The following is a 19,574-nucleotide window of genomic DNA, read 5'->3' on the forward strand; positions in this document are numbered from 1 at the left end:
AATCCTAAAGTTATGTTTTTGGGGATGGATTATTTTAGGACAATTACTTACTAAGGACCATCAGCTTTTGGCTTTAGGCATTATGATTCTTGGTCACTTCAGGGCAAATGGTAGTGGTTATAGTCTGAAAATATCAGCCAGTATATATTTATATTGTCACTACACTTAAAGGTTTCATTGATGTTACAAAAGAATTGGAGCATGGAAATCCCCTCAGTTAGATGTACAATTGAGTTTAGTCCTTGAATCCAATCTTTGTAAACCAACGATACTGTTTTTAAAGAGAAAATTGTGTTTCTTTTTTGCTATATTTAGCAGCAAATTGTAGTAGTTTTTTTTATTATTCATTCATCGGATGAGGACGTCACTGGCAAGGCCAGCATTTATTGCCCTTGAGAAGGTGGTGGTGAGCCGCCGCCTTGAACTGCTGCAGTCCATGTGGTGAAGGTTCTCCCACAGTGCTGTTAGGAAGGGAATTCCAGGATTTTGACCCAGCGACGATGAAGGAACGGCGATATATTTCCAAGTCGGGATGGTGTGTGACTTGGAGGGGAATGTGCAGGTTCCCATGCACCTGCTGCTCTTGTCCTTCTAGGTGGTAGAGGTCGCGGGTTTGGGAGGTGCTGTCGAAGAAGCCTTGGCGAGTTGCTGCAGTGCATCCTGTGGATGGTCCACACTGCAGCCACAGTGCTCCAATGGTGAAGGGAGTGAATGTTTAGGGTGGTGGATGGGGTGCCAATCAAGCGGGCTGCTTTGTCCTGGATGGTGTCGAGCTTCTTGTGTTGTTGGAGCTGCACTCATCCAGGCAAGTGGAGAGTATTCCATCACACTCCACACTTGTGCCTTGTAGGTGGTGGAAAGGTTAACTTCAATCCTATGTTACAGACTTGAAGGATGCCCTGAGCTACCTTAACACCTCTGCGAACACTTACATGTTTGATGACTGGGAGAAAAGACCAAGTAAAACTTCGGTCTGCATTCGCTGTGCCGTGGTTGGAAATGGTGGAATACTGAATGATTCTCGGAAGGGAGAGGAAATTGATAAGCATGACTATGTATTCAGGTATGCTTCTATTTACATCTCAATTGGACTAATGCCAAATGAGGATTGAATGCCTGTGTGCCATGATAAAAGGAACTGGTTAGTGAAATGGGCCAAAACACTATCCATTCACCTCTGCCCTTGAGTGCAATTCCAACCCAGACCAACAGAATGAAAGTCCTCCTCTCTTTGCTGAATTTACCGGTTTTAAATGAAATGAATCTGGACGTGGAGTCCAGTTTCTACTTCCAAACTTTTAACAAATGTAAACTAAATTGTCTGTCTCCAAGGCTGGCTGGTGTAGGGAATGGAATTGTCACCATGGCATGGCTGGAATATGAATACTGATTTTCAATCTTCAGATTTGGTTGCGATCACTTGTATCCTGCCAACAAATCATGTTTTGCATGCTTTTTAAATGAAAACTTCTGGTGAATATTATACAATTTCTATTTGGGCAATACTTCAAAATCCTTTAATGCGAGACTACGGTGATGCAAACAAATGCACGGCTCTGTAAATGGGGATTTCCACTTTGCACAATACCATTGCTGACAACGTACATCTTTGTAACACTATCCTGACCCGAAGATGGTGGTGCTAGGAGATAGAATAAATAACACTCAAAATCAAGTATGTATGAAATGGTGTGTACATTTATATGTTGGGCTGTGATCCCTCATAAAATTATGTGGCAGGACACTACCAAGTTTGAAGAGTGAAAGAGTCGGCCAGAAAACTGCAATAGTAGTGATTAAGTGATGGCAAACTTTTAAAAAGCCTGTAGATCGGAAAGGAAAGGGTTAGGGAAGCAGGAGAAAACCCGTAAAATGGCGTATTTTCTGTGTGTCTAACCTTTTGTTTGTTTCTCCTGTTTTTCTATAGAGTGAATGGAGCCATTATTAAAGGATTTGAGAAAGATGTAGGAACTAGGACATCATTTTATACATTTTCCACAAATACGATGAAGAATTCCCTTCGTGCATATAGTCGTGTGGGATATACAGGTTTACCACAGTCTGAGGTAAAGTATTCTCCCGGATCAAATTGTGCACTTTTGATATTCTCCAAAAATGAGTAACTGGACTTTAAAATGCTAAGAGAGGTGGATTTGATTTTTCACTTAAGAGCACTGAACTGATGGAGACACTGGTTTAAAATTAAGCAGCCTCAAATGAGACTAGAGATTAGAAGCAGCAATTATTTCCCTTCTGGAAAATATTGGAACAGACTGCGAGTTAATTCTGGGTCAATTAACCCCTTCTCACTGGAGTTGGATCAATATTTGGTTAGAATAGAATTGCTGCTATAGGGATAAGTATAGACTGAGTTGGTCAAAGATTCCACCTGCGACACGATGGGAGGTGGTAGCAGCCAGTCAGGGTTGAATAGTGGAGATGGATGAATTATTCTGAAAGTTTGCTTGATTTATTTGTTGAGAGCAGAAGGGTATGTCTGCAGAACTTTCGATGGGTGAAAATGGAAAAGGTGTAAAGAGATAAAGAATGCTAAGAAATGGCAGGTGAAACTGGATGAATAATAAAAGTGGAGCAAGTAGCAGGCAAGGGAGACACCAACACAAGATAAGGAAGCAGGAGCATTATCAAACCAAATTTGACACCGAGCCCATATTAGGACAGTTGGTCAAAGAGGTGCGTTTTAAGCAGCGTCTTAAAGGAGGAAAGAGAGGCAGAGAGGTTTAGGGAGGGAATTCCAGAGCTTAGGACCTAAAAGAAAAAAAAACTTGCATTTTTATAGCGCCTTTCACAAACTCAGGACATCCCAGAGTGCTTTACAGCCAATTAAGCACTTTTAAAATGTAGTCACTGTTGTAATATAGGGAAACGCAGCAGCCAATTTGCGCACAGCAAGCTCCCACAAACAGCAATGACCAGATAATCTCTTTTAGTGATGTTGGTTGAGGGATGGTTGGCCAGGACACCGGGGTGAACTCCCCTGCTCTTTTTCGAAATAGTGCCATGGGATCTTTTACGTCCACGTGAGGGGGCAGATGGGGCCTCCGTTTAATGTCTCATCCAAAAGATGGCACATCCGACAGTGCGGCACTCCCTCAGTACTGCACTGGAGCGTTAACCTAGATTATGTGCTCAAACGTCTGGAGTGGGACTTGAACCCACAACCTTCTGACTCTGAGACAAGCGTGCTACCCGCTGAGCCACAGCTGATATCATAGTACATAATGCACATATAACATTCCATTCCTTAATGATGTTAGTTAAAGTTGAGGACAGAGCTATAAATTGGGCTGAAATAATACTGTTGGCAAGCAGGAATCTTTTGTCATCCCTGTTTGAACTAGCATTAGCTCTGTTAGTGTTGTTGAGTAAAACAAAGATGATGGGAACCATGGACTGGTGGAGATGACAGTTAACACTTGGAGATCTAGATTGTGGGGTTGATCTAACATTAGTGACAGAAACTGAGGAAGAAATGCAAAGATAAACAGACTAAGAACGTTGAGAAATTCATTGGATTATCTCTGGGAGGGAAAAAAAAACACAGATCATTACAGTTTGAATGGACGACACCAATGTTACCATCATGCTCAGAATGGAGACATTATAAAACATAGATCACTTCGCCTATGTTGGAAGTACAATATGCTGCAATGACAATATTGGGGGAAACGAGAATCAGCTAGGGTTGGCAAAGTAGTTGAATTACTACAACTAAATTTTAAAAAAAAATAAACTACAAAAAGAACATGTTTTATATAGTGCCTTTTAATGTAGCAAAACGTCCCAAGATGCTTTGCAGGAATGTAATCAGACAAAAATTGACACTGAGCCAAAGAAGGAGATATTAGAAGGGATGTTTAAAAGCTTGGCCAAAGATTTAGATTTTAAGGAGGGTCTTAAAGGTAAAGAGGTTTAGCGAAGAAATTCGAGATATTAGGGCATACCCAGCTGAAGACATGGCCACCAATGGTGGGGCAATAGGAGTGGGGGATGCATAAGAGGTCAGTTTTGGAGGAATGCAGAGTTCTCCTGAGGGCTTTAGGAGCTTGTAGAGATAGGGAGGGGCGAGACCATGGAGAGATATGAACACGAGGGTGGAAATCTTAAATTTGAGGTGTTGGTGAACCGGGGGCCAATGTATTTCAGCAAGCACAGGGGTGATGGGTGAGCAGGATTTGGTGCAGATTAGGATACAGGCAGCTAGTGCGACTAGCTTTTCCAGATCTACGGGGGCTTAACCAGCGGCCGTTAAAAGGACTGCTATAGAGGTTACCAAAGAAATATGGGGAAAGTTTTTTTTAAATTGAAATTTCCCTCCTGTGGAGCCAGGAGGAGCTGGAGCCTTCCTCCTGACTCCTACTGCGGGCTGCTGCTGGCCTGGACTTGGCCCCTCCGCATTCTCCTCTGTGCCCCCCCCCCCCACTGGTCACACTGCCAGTGAGGCAGCAGGCCCAAACTCGATCCCTGACTAACTGGAGGAGTGACAAAGACCAGCAGCTGGTCTCTAGTATTAAAATGAGGCTCGAGGCCCAATTTTGGGTGAGCGGCATTGCGTCGCTCACTGGGGGCCTGAAAAAACAGGCCAAGCCAATTTCTCCCTGACAGACCGGTGATTCTTCATCTTCCTGTGTGCAACTTGGCTGCTGTTTGCCCATGTAATAGTGACTGCATTTCAAAAGTAATTGCGTGAAGTACTTTAAGAATTCACTTAGATAGAGAAAGTCCTCTTTTATTGACTGGAAGGAGCAGAGATGACGTCCGTCGCAAGTTTTTCAAGTCATCTTTCGCATTATAAAGTTCTAACTCTTTATTATAAAATGATGAGGATGGAATTTTGTACTGTTGCTAGGTAAATACTTCACATCGCTCCCCCTGTTTCTTTGTGAAGTGCTGAGTATTTAAACTTGCTGTCCAGTTTGTTTGTTTCCTTCCTGTTTCTGGGTCAGGCATGGCTCAGTGGGTAGCCCTCTTGATTCAGAAGGTTGTGGATTCAAGTCCCACTCCAGAAACTTGAGCGTAAAATCTAGGCAGACACTCCAGTACAGTACTGAGGGAGCGCTGTACTATCGGAGGTGCCGTCTTTCGGACAAGACGTTAAACCGAGGACCTGCCATCTCGGGTGGATGTGATAGATCCCATGGTACTATTCCGAAGAAGAGCAGGGGAGTTCTCCCCAGCGTCCTGACCAATATTTATCCCTCAACTACCATCACTAAAAGAGATTATCTGGTCATTATCTCATTGCTGTTTCTGGGACCTTGCTGTGTGCAATTTGGCTGCTGCATTTCCTACATTGGAACAGTGACTACACTTCAAAAAAATATTTAATTGGCTGTAATAGTGCTTTGGGATGTCCTGAGGTCATGAGTGGCATTATATAAATGCAAGTCCTTCAAGTCTTTCTGTTTCCCCTTCTAGATCTATACAATATGCAGCCAGAATATTTCTATGCAAAATCCTAGAGGGTAATTCAATACCAGTTGGCCTGCTTGTCCATGTTTGTATTGTATTTGAATCATATTCAAATTTCCTGCACTCTAGAGTCTTTGAATCTCATGATTTTAACTGCAACATCATTGCAAAAGAGCAGGTTTCTGGTCCCTCAGTTTCAGCAACAAGCCTACCCTATTAAAGGGAGCCATCTCTTACACCCTTAAGTAGTGTCCATAAGAGAACATCACATTGCAGTCCAAATTATATGCGTGTGTCCTAATGTGGGAAAATTAAATAAATACTGTCAATTAGGCACATTGTTCTGTTTATGAATAGAATACAGGGCAGAGAGCCATTATTTTATAAAAATAAATCACTTGCGTCACAACCAGTTTCTGCATTAGTGGTTCGTTGCTATAGGTCAATATTGATTGTAACTGAAGCCTCTCAGTTTAATTCTCCAAGTAACACTTTTTTTACATTCTCTTTTGAAGGAGACAAGGTATGTTTTCCTCCCAGACCACGACCGAGATTACTATCTGGTAAAAGCTGCCATAATGAAAAGACCTATAGAGAAGGGGAGTGACAAATCCAAAATGTAAGTTTCTTTTGTGTGTCCTTTATTCTTCTGCGCTCGTAAATCACTCTCAGAACTGGTGATGATGAGGGCATTAGGATAAGATAATTTGTTTAACTGTGATGAAAGAGGAAGGAACGTTGCATTCTTAGCTGAGTGCGCACACAGACAACCTTCCGATAACTTGTTAAGTTTACATAATGGGTTGACCCTGAAAAGCTTGTTTCGCCTTTAATAATGTGGATGAATTCAATGCTTCTCTTAAACTGTCAGCTTCCTCAATTCTGTCGTCTTCCCCCCAGTGTCCACCTCAATGTGCCAACAATTGGGTGTGGAAATCTTGGTTAATATTTCTTTTTAGTTTCCCCTCCCAAGCCAAGAGGCGCTGAATCTAATTGTAGCGCCCGTATTGCAGGAGTTGTATGTTGTAATTACTCGGTAAGAAAAATGTTTTTTAAAATTTCATTTAGTTTGTTTTCATATCATATTGCCATTGCTTGAGGGAAGTAGAATTTATTCTGTTTTTATCACCTCCAGCCTCCATTTTCTCTTTTTGTTTTATCAATACTATATGGTCATTGTTTTATATTTTATTTCCTGTTGACTAAATCTATATTAAAATCCATATGTACTTGTGGTTTTTATCACTTTTGTGTCAATTTTTTTTCCATTATAGATTCCTATGTCCACATTTATAATAGGAACTGCCTATATAAATTTGTCACGCTGTAATTGCATCCTCCTGCCATTTGTGGCACTGTAGTACCTCAATTCTGCATCACTTAGCCTGCACTGCAGAGAAACTCCTATGCTTCATCTAACTGCACTCCTGCGCCTCCCAAATTGCTGTAAGTCTTGCTATTTAAATAATAGAAAGCCAAGAATTATACGAAACATACGAAAATGACAGATAGGAAACAACCCACTGGTCGAGCCGGCCTGTCCCACACAGTTGTGATGCCTTACACATCACAATACATGCACTCCCCACCCACCCACATGTAATCTCCTGGGAGAGGTGAAAAACCTAGGCCAATTAAGGGGAGAAAAACAGGAAAATTCCTCTCCGACCCCACCCCTCCCCTTAGGCGATCGAAACTAGAACAGGAGATCACATTGGCCCTGATTTCCGTTACAGGATACCTACCTCTTGTATGAGGTGATCTCCACCCCAAAAAAGAACCAGGACCAGCTCTCGTTTGAAGGAATACAACAAATCAGCATTCGCTGCACGACCCGGCAGCCTGTTCCGCAGGTCTATTATCCTCTCAGAAAAGAAGTAGTGCCTAACATCCAACCTAGTTCTGCCCTTGCATAACTTGTAAGGGTGACCCCCTGACCCCGACCCTTCCTAACCTATCCAGTTGAAATAATTGGTCTGCATAAACACAATCTAATCCCTTTTATTATTTTATGAACCTCGATCAAATTGCCCCCAAATGGAAATGGAATGTCCGACTTCATTAGACCAGGGGGCGGGGCTGAATGACATCTGCACGCCCAGGTCCAATTATCCTCCATCCGCGAACCCCACTTCACTTGGAGCTTGGTCTTGGTTTCCTGTGTGCAATGTCACAGGAAATCAACTAGTGAATGTGTAAATCTGTCTTGAGTACGAGATACATTTTACATAACAGCAATTCAGGAACATTATTAAATGGTAACTGAGAGGCCCTGTGGCTCCCTGTGTAAGTGCGTGGCATATCTTTATAGAATGGCACCAAGATTGAGATTGCAATAGGAGAAGTCCAATTAGCTTGGAAGGAGGGGGGAGGGGGAGTCAGCCTGGGACCTTGCTCCTGATTTTGCATGCGTGTGTTTATGTGTGGTGCATCCGTGTGTGTAGATATGAGTGTTTTCCTCCCATCCCAGTTGAATAACCTGCTACATTCGTTGAAGAATAGCCTCTTGGTGAGGTACTGGAGGAATATCGAGTCCCTGTAGAGCCATGAGTCAGTACCTTCAGGAGGGTGGGAAGGATGTGTGTGTTGGGGGGGGGGTCAGGGGGGAAATTGATACTGAATTTATTCATTGTAACGGTTGGGGGTCTAAAGGCAATGACTATAATATTTTGGGTTTTCTGTTTCTTGTCTTTTAGTCCACCTACGTTTTTCGGGGAAAATGTTGGACCTGAAAAATTCAAGATGTATCACCCAGACTTCATCCGATACATTAGAAATAGGTAAAATGAATTTTTAATCTTTGCATTGTTTACGAATGAGAACTAGTTCAAACATACAAGTCAAACCTTGAAAGTGTATTGATGATTAAATGTTGCGTATATACTTATGACAAACACCGAGATTACAAAGGATGCTTTGCCGCAGAAGATTACAATCGGGGTGAGTTCCCTCCTTCGTCATCCGACTCAATACAGTTGTCTTGCATTTTAAGCTGAACTAAAAGACCATTACATCACTTCCTCCATGCCCTTTCTCCCACTTTCAATCTCCATTCTGAGGTCTTACAGTCTCGAGTTGTACAGAAAAACATCAGTGTTTTAGAGTTATCAAAGAAACCAAAGGAACCTTGTCACCAAAACAGCGATAGAGTCTCCAGTTTAGAATGATGAAGCAAATCTAAAGGTAAACTGGCCTAGACAAAGGCTGCTCTCGGCCTCTGGTACAGATACACTGTCAGTCTTTCAATTTTAGGGTTTTTAAACTACAGAAATAAACCTGAGATTGGAATATAAGCAAAATGGTTTCCCTTACTATTTCTCAATCTTAATCTCTAACAGCGTGTTAGACTTGTCATACTGTTGACAAACTTTAACCCAAATAAAAGTGCATCGCTCAATAGAATGTTCTAACATAAACCACCAAAAACACGCCTCGTTCATTGCTTTGTTGGTGGGGGGCTTTCAGTGTGCAAAATGGCTTCTGCGTTTGCCTCCACTGGTGACTGCACTTTTTAAAAAAAAAAATAATTCATTCTTGTCCCACTCCAGGGACCAGAGCACAAAATCTTCAGTGCAGTACTGAAGGAGTGTTGATAAACAGGTGCATATGTATCACCTCACTGCCCCAGCACACGGATTGGAATATACCACAATCCATAAGGCACCCATGTAAGAGTTTAATTTGAAAAGTGCCGTTCATATGGTGCCTGAACACTTTGAACGAGGTCCAGGATTTCAGAAGCTGACTCTTTAAAGTCAAACATTGTGGAGTCAACTTCGTCAAACCCCTCCACAGACTGGCAGAAACGTATCCGCTGTTAGACTGCTCTCTAATACTCACTGTGCTGAGAGACCAGCGGGTCAGAAAGAACTACCTGCAAACTAGTAACGGTGTGTGATTTTTAATCTCTTGTCTGTGTGCAGCCTGGATGTCCTGTATTTGAATTATAATTGAAATAATCTTAGTATATTTAAAAAAAAAACTTTTTCTTGCTGTTATGCAGAGAAGTTCTGGGTGAAATTTGAAACCTCATCACATTCAGATATAAATTGCTTCAGTTTTCCACTTTCCAAATACTCTGTGATGAAGTGTTTGGCCATTTTGTAATGTAATATTGTCTCAACAGGTTGTTGCAGGCGAACATTTTGAAGTCTGCGCACCGTAACATTTATCGCCCCTCCACTGGTGCAACGATGCTCATCGCTGCCATCCATTCCTGTGACGAGGTAAGAGGAATTGATGTTTTTATTTACAATTGCTGCCCACCCTTGTGCTACTACTCCTAATTGCAGTGCTGCCTTGGTTCCTATCAGCGCTCCCTTGCGCGTGGGAGCATTGCGATGTGGCAATATTTTTGCATGACTTCCATTTTTCTGTTTTGGGACAACAAAAGTGATGCAGGGCTGCTAATGTTCCTAACTCTTTTGCGATACAAATAGCTTCCTTCAAAGAATGACACAGGATAATTGAAACTAATTCTGAGTTAGAAGGTTGTGGATTCAAGTCCCACTCCAGGAGCTTGAGCACAAAATCTAGGCTGACACTCCCAGTGCAATGCTGAGAGAGTGCTGCACCGTTGGAGGTGCCGTCTTTGGGATGAGACTTTAAAACCAACGTTAAAAGATGGACTATTTTGAGGAAGAGCAGGGGAGTTCTCCCTGGTGTCCTGCGAATATTTATCCCTCAACCAACACCTTTTTAAAAACAGATTCAGGTCATTTATCACATTGCTGTTGGTGGGATCTTGCTGTGCGCAAATTGGCTGCCGTGTTTCCTACATTACAACAGTGACTACACTTCAAAAGTACTTCATTGGCTGTAAAGTGCTTTGGGACATCCTGGAGTCGAGAAAATCACTGTACAAATGGAAGTCTTTCTTTCTCGAAACTAGCTGTGCATTTTGTCCAATCGTTCCACTCAATTGTCATTCATAAATCCTCCATTCTTGCTCTAGAATTTCACAATTGTTCTATTACTGATTTAGCCCAAAATCTTGCCCTTTTTTTCAATCTCTTTATAGGCTGCTACCACTTGGCCAGACATCAAGTAGCCTGATTTTTATTTGTCACTCGGTCATCTTCCTCCATTCTTTGATTTGAAATCCACTGTCTGTCAAAGTTTCATTACAGAAGTATACATGCAACATGGGCTTTGGGAGGCCCACTCAATGTTGCTCTCAGTTGTGTCGCCATCATGCTGTAAAGGTATTTAGCTGACTTCCAAAGCGTGCATCATATCCAGGATGTACAGGACTTTGTATCATAACAACATGCATTATAAACTTTGTCTGTTTTTCTCACACCTCTTTATGCTAAAAGCCCTATATAAATGCAAGTTATAGTAATTGTAGTGGAAGATCATAGTGAGATTTTCGATTAGATACTAGCGTAAGGATGTACACATTTCCAGGCTGGGAATCCAAGCTGATTTACAGACCCATTGAACTTGTCTTACCCAGGAAGATCGCATTCAATTGAGCTAACCGTGACCTGGACTGAATGAGATTTCCCGAAGCTTTATAATGAGGATTGTTTGAGTTAGTTCATCCTCTGGGACGTGTTAAATTACTTTCTAGATGCCTGCTGAGTTTGTATCTGAGATTCAACAACCATTTATTTCAGCCAAACTTGAATTTTCTGCTTCACGTACCCAGGCAGCACCAACATTTGATTAAATAATTCTCCATCACTTACTTGAGGCCACTATCCGAGTCCACACTACACGGAATCTAAGATTAGTTGGAGCAACAACAGGATGTGTGTTTTATGTAAATTTGCAACTAAGTTTCAACAGTGTTTTAATTTCACATCTATTATTAACCATTAAAAAAAATTAAGATCCTCCATGTATGTAGTTTATAGTAAGCTTTGATTCCTAAACCTTTTTCCAAGGTGACTCTGCATCTGGGCTTGTCTAATGGTGTATTATTAAAAGCTATCTACAACATCTATCCAACTTAACTGCAATCAGCTGAGTCCTCAATGCAAAATAAAATGTTCTAAAGGCAAAATCCATCTTTTTCCATCCCATGAGCAAGTTCCTACTCCATGCTGGATGTGACCATTTTGCAACAATTTGCCCTGAAGTGATTGATCTTCTAGAGATACCAAGCAACTCTGTCCCTCCCCTACATACACAATGCTTTTGGAAAATTATTACTGTGGCTCAGTGGTAGTATTCTTGCCTCTGGATCAGAAGGTTGTGGGTTCAAGTCCCATTCCACTGACTTGAGCACAAAATCTAGGCTGGTACTTCAGTGCAGTACCGAGGGAGCACTACACTGTCGGAGGTGCCGTCTTTTGGATGAGATGTTAAACCAAGGCCTCGTCCGCCCTCTGAGGTGGACGTAAAAGATCCTATGGCACTATTTCTAAGAAAAGCGAGGGAGTTCTCTCCGGTGTCCTGGCCAATATTAATCCCCCAACCAACATCACTGGAACAAATGATCTGTTCATTATCACATTGCTGTTTGTGGGATCTTGCTGTGCGCAATTTGGCTGCTGCTTTTCCTACATTACAACAGTGAGTACATTTCAAAAATATTTCCTTGGCTGTAAAACATTTAAGGATGTTGTGAAAGGTGCAAATCTTTTTATTCTTTCCCTGCCACGAGCCAAAAGAAGTAGCAGCCTTCTCTATCAAGTTGTCAACAATAACACCAACTTGCATTTATATAGTACCTTTATGACAGAGCCGAGTCAGGTCAGGGTTAAAACCTGCTACCGTGTAGATTGTACTACCAGTGACTGGTCAACGTCTGCATGTGAGGCAGTGGTTAAGTAACCTGGTCACCTCCAGAAAATGTTAAACGGCTTTGGGCGTGGTGGGAGTGGAATGTTTGGAGAGGGGGAGTGGGACCTTTGATGGAAGAAATGTCATCAAAAGGGCGGATGAGCTAATCCTTGAACTAGCCAACACCTTCCACAGCCTGCAAGCCGTGGTGCAATTGCAGTACAGAATAAGTCATTGAATGGGTTACCATGGACAGTCCGAAACACAACCCCAGAGTTCATGTCCCTCCCTGAAGAGGCGTGGAGGACAGTCGGTCACAGGAGCTCCAACTGATGATAATGATAGTTGCCATAGGGACATGTCCCCAGGCGCAGCTGGTAAATTGGGACCTCCATTTTGTTTCATACTTTCATCTATAAGAACATAAGAAATAGGAGCAGGAGTAGGCCATACGGCCCCTCGAGCCTGCTCCACCATTCAATAAGATCATTGCTGATCTTCGACCTCAACTCCACTTTCAGCCCCTATGCTTTGATTCCCCTAGAGTCCAAAAATCTATCTATTTCAGCCTCGAATATATTCAACGACTGAGCGTTCACAGCCATCTGGGGTAAAGAATTCCAAAGGTTCACAACCCTGTGTGTGAAGAAATTCCTCCTTATCTCAGTCTTAAATGTCCGACCCCTTATCCTGAGACTGTGCCCCCTGGTTCTGGGCACTCCAGCCAGGGGAAACATCCTCTCAGCATCAAAGTGCACGGAACTCCTTTGAAGTTTTAGGTTCGAGATGAGTCGCATTTCCATCTTGTACGGTTCATTGTTTGAAATGTCTCCTCTTCTATTCACTTCCAGGTTAGTGCTTATGGATTTATCACAAACGACTACGCAAAATATTCAGATCATTATTTTGACCAGCACTACCATAAACTGACCTTTTATGCAAATCATGACATGAGGCTGGAAATGAGGCTATGGAAGAAGCTGCATGATTATGGGATAATTAAACTCTACACCAGAGAAAAGAGTGAGAACAAGAATCGGAGATGAGATTGATTATTTTGCTCTAATTGGGGACTGGATGCTGTGATGGATTATTCGCTGTCCTTTCACCTCTGCCAACGAAGATTTGAATCTGAACTGTGATTGATGGGGTGAAAGGATCACTTATGATCAAGTCCTTTTCATGAAGTGAGATTTAGCTGAGCAGTCTCTTATTTTGTGCTAAGTATTTCCTTTGCTGCTAGGGTGGACAGAGATGGGGGTGGAGTTGTCAGTTGAGGCGAGTCCGCTCAATTCCAGGGAATTAAACCTTTTTGTGTGAAACAAGTCTCCAATGTGTTAACCTAATTCTTTCAGTTCTTTGTTTACATCTGAGCAATTACGCCATTTTGCATATTTGCCTGTCGGATGTTTTCTGTTTTATTATGTTTACCTTAGTCATTTTTCTTTTCAACCACAGAATTTTCACAACGGAACCTTCCTCGCCCTCTTTCCCCCAGCATGCACTGACTGGCCAAGATAAGTTAGTGAGCAATCTCTTGCCAGGCCTCTTTCAGTGCACTTGAGTTGAAAGTTAGGTGGTCCTGGACATCGGCTTGGGTTGAGTTGCCCTTTTCCACTTGGGGAGGGCCTCTCTGGTGCCCGCTATCTCCTAAAGCGAGCCTAGCCCAGTGACGATTGGCAGGTTAACTTTTGGGGAATCGCGGTGGAGAGGGTTAAGGCACCAGAAACAGTGAGCCACTCGGCTGGGATTGCTGACTCCAAGTGCCTGGAAACTTTGAAAGTGTAAACTGGCTCCAAAATTCACCCCCCCACCCACCCCTTCAAATGTTATCTTATGTGGCAGCATTAGTTATTTACAGTTATAAATGAGTTTTCATCAGCAGCAAGGCACATATCAGAACAGCAGCAATTATCTCCACCTCCACCCTGCCCCAGTACAGGGCAAGTGATGGCATCAGTACACTCTCCCCACCCCCTCAGTTGTGAAATTCTAGGCACTTGGGTTTCTACAGGGGGTTCTCCACACACTGCCTCTTGAATGTGCCAAATAAGAGTGTGCAAATATATAAAAGACTCATTGTGTATCTACTTTTGCCAATGGAGGATTGATTTTATAATGTGCTTCGAATATTATGTTGTAGCTTTGTGGCTATGAATACTGATTTTGTAATGATTGAGGCTGAAACGCAGGACACATTGCTTAATTGGTGGTTGAGCAAAAAAAAAAATGAAAGACCATTTAGCTCATCAAGCCCATTCTGCCACTGAGTCCAGCACGCCCCACGGGGCAGATTTTAACTCCAGGCATGGGAACAGGTGGGTAGTGGGTGGAACGCCAGCCCATTCCTGTTGTTGGGAGGCCCAGTGCATTTTGAGGGCTGGGCCTCAATACCACGCTGCCATGGAGTTGCGCGCCGCAGACGGGCAGCTCTGGGCCGGCGCAATGTTGGGTGGTCTAGAAGCTGAGGGAGGGGGGAGCCCAGGGCAACAACGGCCCACGCTACTCTTGTGGAGCCCGGGGAAACACTCCTGCTCACCCTGGCCTCACGAAATTAATTATTTACTTACATTCTTGGGAGCCTCTTCCTCTTCTCAGCCTGGTTCGACTGGGTAGCATGTGCACGGCGCGCGCTTCTGCCTAGTTGTCCCTCTGAATCGTCTCTGTGTTGGGACCTCTATTTGCATACAATAACGAGACTCCCACCTGATTCAGGCAGGTGCCTGGGACACCCGGCGAAAGGTCTATGAATCTGGCGGTGGGGCAGTCGGTGGCGCACAGCGATATTGAATCTGCCACTGCCTCGTTTCTGCCAGGCCGGCAGAGTCACAATCGTCCCCCACCTGTTCATCCCCGACCTCAGGGAATTATTTCAATTCCGTCTGCGACTTCCCCTGACTTCTATATGAATTTCCAAATACTGCAAATTGCACAATATTGCAACTTCTCACTCGGGTATGTAAATGTTTTTATAAATCTGTATTATGGGGTCTGTTTCTGGGTTGCTCTTTGAAAGTTGTGTGTTTATGTAGTTTGTGCACTTTTTTTTGTGGAAGGCGGTGAATTTTTCTGCGTTCTTCCAGATTAGATGTCAGAGTTGGAATTCAATATTTTCTTATTTTTGTACACTACCGACACCAGACACTTCCTGCCCGGGTACCGTGTGGGTAAAAATGCGGGCATACCTTCCACTGCTCTGCCTTAACAACGTGCCTTAATTCTAATTTCAGAAGAGCACTGGTATTGCACAACAAACACTAATTTGAACTACTTGCTCCTGCTCGAGCTATCCTTTATGTCCTCGCTGAGTGAGGCTGGTAGTTTTGTCCGTGATTAGTTTGCCAAATTGTACAATGGAAACTGACGGACTGGCCTAGCTGAACCAATATTTATTGTGTTTCCATTTCGTCTCATTTTTCGCTGCTGGGAGGACTGAGTCCATGACCGTGGTTAGACTTTTATTACCTGAAATGCTGAGGCCTCTCCAGGGCACATTGGCTATTGATACTTGGGGCTCAGAAGATAGCCTAACCAACTATGGTTAAAGCTCAAGGGTTCGCAGAACACTTTATTCTCGCTTGAGGGAAGAAACTTCTCATTCAATATGAGTTTGAGGAATATGTTGAGATGGAAATGTTAACAACTTTTCAATAAATAGACAAAATTCATTATCTGTCCTAAGGTCAGTTGTGATTGCCACTTGTTCTCAAGAATTGGGAATTGTCTTCTAATAGGAAATGGATAGGTATGGTAGGTAAGGACCTGCATGTCAAGGGCATCTGCAGGCACAAACTCTTGTACTCGACATCGAAGTATTGAACTGGGAGTAAAATGAAACTGGGCTTTACAATTTGAGAATAACGTGACATCAGAGTTTATTTGCGTTGACACATTTGTGTGTCTTAGCAAAAGACTGAAGCAAAACCCTCCCCTTACTTCTGCATCTCCCCTTCCAAGCTCCTGTATTTGACTGCCTTTGATAGCTGGTATGAACATGTGTCATGTGTTATGGGTTGCACAGTGCAGATATCCTTTTAACAAGATGTGGAAGACTGAATAGAATTGTTTAGTGACCCCTGTCCCATACTGGCACTTTGATTTTTTTTGTTATGGAATTACAGTTGTAAGAGAAAATTGTAATATATTTGGATTAGTCAACCTCAGAGCTGCAAAGATAATTTGTCAGCACTAGAAGTCATTATCCCTGAATACACATATGGACCAAAATGGTTCTGGAAATAGCTAGTTAAAATACAAGCATTGGAATTCACTAAAATGCAAAGCCCTTATTATTCGATTATTCTCCAGTTTTCTCCTGAAGGTACAAAGTACAAGAATTTGTTTAGCAGTGACTGAAAGTAGAGAGGTTATCCATATCCTTTAAAATGAACCCACAGAAAAGTGTCAAATGGAAATTATGTAAACCAGTTGTTTTAAAAAAAAATAAAGTATGTGGTGCCTTAATAATAAAAGAAATTTATAAGCATCTCTGTTTATATTTCAAAATGCGCACCGTGCAGTTTCTCATTACGTATTACAGACAGGTATTGAATAGAGGTTTTATTTTGTCTGTTGGTTTATATCTAATTCCTGATCAATAAATTCTCAGTCTTTGAAGTTATTCTGGAAGTCTTGGCTTCTATTCTGAGCTTTTCACCTGCCAGCTGGAAGACTTGCCAATTTGAGTGATGTTCGAGAATGTGCTTTTTGTGAGATGACCTCTCTCTGTTACACATGCGATTGTGTCTGGTACAGTCAGTTCTGTTTTCTATCCTCTCCTTACCAGTTCACCATCAAAAGAGAAGTTACACAACCGTTAAATGTTATGGGATCTACTGAAGACCCTCCACACAAAAAAAGTTATCTTTTTTGCATTTGTTTAGTACCTTGCTTTGACATAGACACTGTATGATCAAAAGTGAAAGTAGAAGGCCAGGAAGGAAATTGAGACCACTTGGGTATTGGTTAACTCATTACTCACCATGAGACAGTGATAACCAAAGCAAACAGACAGCTGATATATTGCTAAATCAGTTGAATTCTACTCTCAAGGTAATGTTGAGGTTGTACAGTTTTCTGTTGAGGCCAAATTTAGCATACTTCATACAATTCTGATTGTCACAATTAACAACAACTACTTGCATTTATATAGCACCTTTAACGTAGTAATGTTTGCTAAAATCCCATAGAAAGAAAGACGTGCATTTATATAAGTACCTTTCACAAACCTCAGGATGTCCAAAGTGCTTTACAGCCCACGAAGTGTAGCTACTGTTGTTACGTAGGAAACGTGGCAGCCAATTTGCACACAGCAAGGTCCCACAAACAGCAATGTGATACTGACCAGATAATCTGTTTTTGGAGGAGGTGTTTGAAGAATAAATATTGACCAGTACACCAGGGAGAACTCTGCTGCTCTTCTTCGGAATAGTGCCATTCCATTTTTTATATCCACCTGAGAGGGCAGATGGGGCCTCGGTTTAACGTCTCATCTGAAAGAAGACACTTCCAACAGTGCAGCATTCCCTCAGTACTGGAACTGGGAGTGTCAGCCTAGATTTTGTGCTCAAGTCTCTTGAGTGGGACCTGAACCCATAACTTTCTGACTCGAGGTGAGAGTGCTACCACTGAGCCACAGCTGACACTACTTAACAGAGTTTTAGTGTCTCAGTTCTATCCCATTGCTGCAGCTCCTTACTAACCATCGTTAAAATCAATTATAACCAATTTTTCACCATAAATTCTCAGATTTCTTTTTCAGGTTGCTGAATCAGTAAAACCCGATTTTCTTTATCCTCCCAATTTTTGGTTTCAAAAAAAAGCTCTTTTTCTCACTGAAAATTGGCTCCCACATCGCATTCATGATAGCAGCATGTGTGTATTGCATGCTGCAAGTGACGCGAAGTGCCAATTGATGCCTTGAGTGTGATTATGCAACTCGGGGTCCGCTTTCAGTGCCGAATTCAACTGAGAATTGTCCTAAAATGAGTTCAGAGTCTGCGCACAGAAAATACATTTTGATAATGCAGTTTGTTTCAACAAACTGACACATGATTATAGAAGTATAATGTGACTTGCTTTGCACCGTTATTAAATGCAGGAAATGGCTATATTTACAATTAAAAGTTTTTGGGTTTATCCAAATTTGATGCCAATCAGACTGAATTTCTGTCCTTGCCCACAACAGTGTCTATGTGAGATTTATTTTAAAACACAATTGAATTGGAAAAAAAAAATCTTTTGGAGCGTTCAGTGGACCATAGGACTTGCTAGACAAAAAAAGACCATTAGTTGCCTTCTACTATCCCGGCAGTCACATGATGCAATGATAATAGGGTTACTGACTAATCATAGCAATTAATCTCCATCAATTGGTCTACAACAGACCCAGACATGACACAAGGAAAACCCCCAGTGGTGGAAAGCTTTGGGAACCGCAGGTCCAAAGTCACCTGTACCTCCCAAGCTTGTCACACTTACCACATGGTCATATCTCAAATGACTCATGTACTGTATCCCAAAATGTTATTTTCTGAAAGAAAGCTTTCTAATTTGTATTTGAATGAATCAGCACTATCTGCTTCCATCGTCTCCTGAGGGACCCTGTTCTATAGATTGACCACTTGCTCCCTGATAAATTGGTTGCATAGATTAGTTTTCAATTTACCCCCCTTCAAGTGCAGGCCGTGTCCTCTGGTTCTACTGTTCTGGACAAGGTGGAATAGCTTGTCATGGTCTACATTATCCAATCCCTTTAGAATCCTAAAAACAGTAACTACTGAGGTCCATAAAAGTGACGTCTGTGAAATGCGTAAATAATTTTCGATTGTGCTTTGGTTTAACTTGCATCTCATTGCTTGCTTGCTTGAATTTTAATGACATTCAAAATAAAAATTAATTTTTACTGAATTTGCCTGGGAGTTTGTTCGTTCTGATTTTCTCCCGGTTTTGACACCAAAAGTAGAACTTGAAAAAAAAAACCCCTAAGCAATAGCATTTCAAATCAATAAAGAAAACCAATAATGATCCTCATCTATATACTTGTAACTGAGTTTTCTGACAGCTTGGATTAGATGAAAGGACTCCCCAAGGGAGTAGATAACATATCTCTCTTGGAATTCAACTGAAGGGTTCAGCTTGAATCATTAGTCCAATGTTGAAAATGGCACAAGGGAACTGACCTGTTTGCATTTTGCTCTATATACCCAGGATTTGATTTCTTTTAATTTTAGGAGTTTCTAATACACTGTGGCTCTGTGTGTGTGTGTGTGTGTGTGTGTGTGGCTGTGTGTGTGGAGGAGAGCAGTGAATCCAGTTAACTCTTTGGACTTTCTGTGCTGTGTGTTTGTGAATATTACCTTGCGCCCTGCAGAATGAGCCTCACTCTGATAGTTCATTGTGTTTTGAGT

At 42.1% G+C, this 19,574-nt stretch overlaps 1 protein-coding gene across 3 annotated transcripts in view; it reads left to right on the forward strand.

The window, feature by feature from the left end:
• st6galnac (ST6 (alpha-N-acetyl-neuraminyl-2,3-beta-galactosyl-1,3)-N-acetylgalactosaminide alpha-2,6-sialyltransferase) overlaps positions 1-16,774 on the forward strand; it is a 78,971-nt gene extending 62,197 nt beyond the window's left edge. For all 3 annotated transcript variants that reach the window (XM_068003974.1, XM_068003975.1, XM_068003973.1), the window contains 6 exons: positions 886-1,063; positions 1,928-2,066; positions 5,949-6,052; positions 8,130-8,213; positions 9,560-9,659; positions 13,017-16,774. In XM_068003974.1, the coding sequence (XP_067860075.1) occupies positions 886-1,063; positions 1,928-2,066; positions 5,949-6,052; positions 8,130-8,213; positions 9,560-9,659; positions 13,017-13,211 (800 nt within the window). In that variant the 3' untranslated portion in view covers positions 13,212-16,774. The remainder of the gene's footprint in view (positions 1-885; positions 1,064-1,927; positions 2,067-5,948; positions 6,053-8,129; positions 8,214-9,559; positions 9,660-13,016) is intronic.
• The last annotated feature ends 2,800 nt before the right edge of the window (positions 16,775-19,574 follow it).

This window comes from Heptranchias perlo, chromosome 23 (assembly GCF_035084215.1).
Source record: "Heptranchias perlo isolate sHepPer1 chromosome 23, sHepPer1.hap1, whole genome shotgun sequence".
NCBI classification, from domain to species: Eukaryota; Metazoa; Chordata; class Chondrichthyes; order Hexanchiformes; family Hexanchidae; genus Heptranchias; species Heptranchias perlo.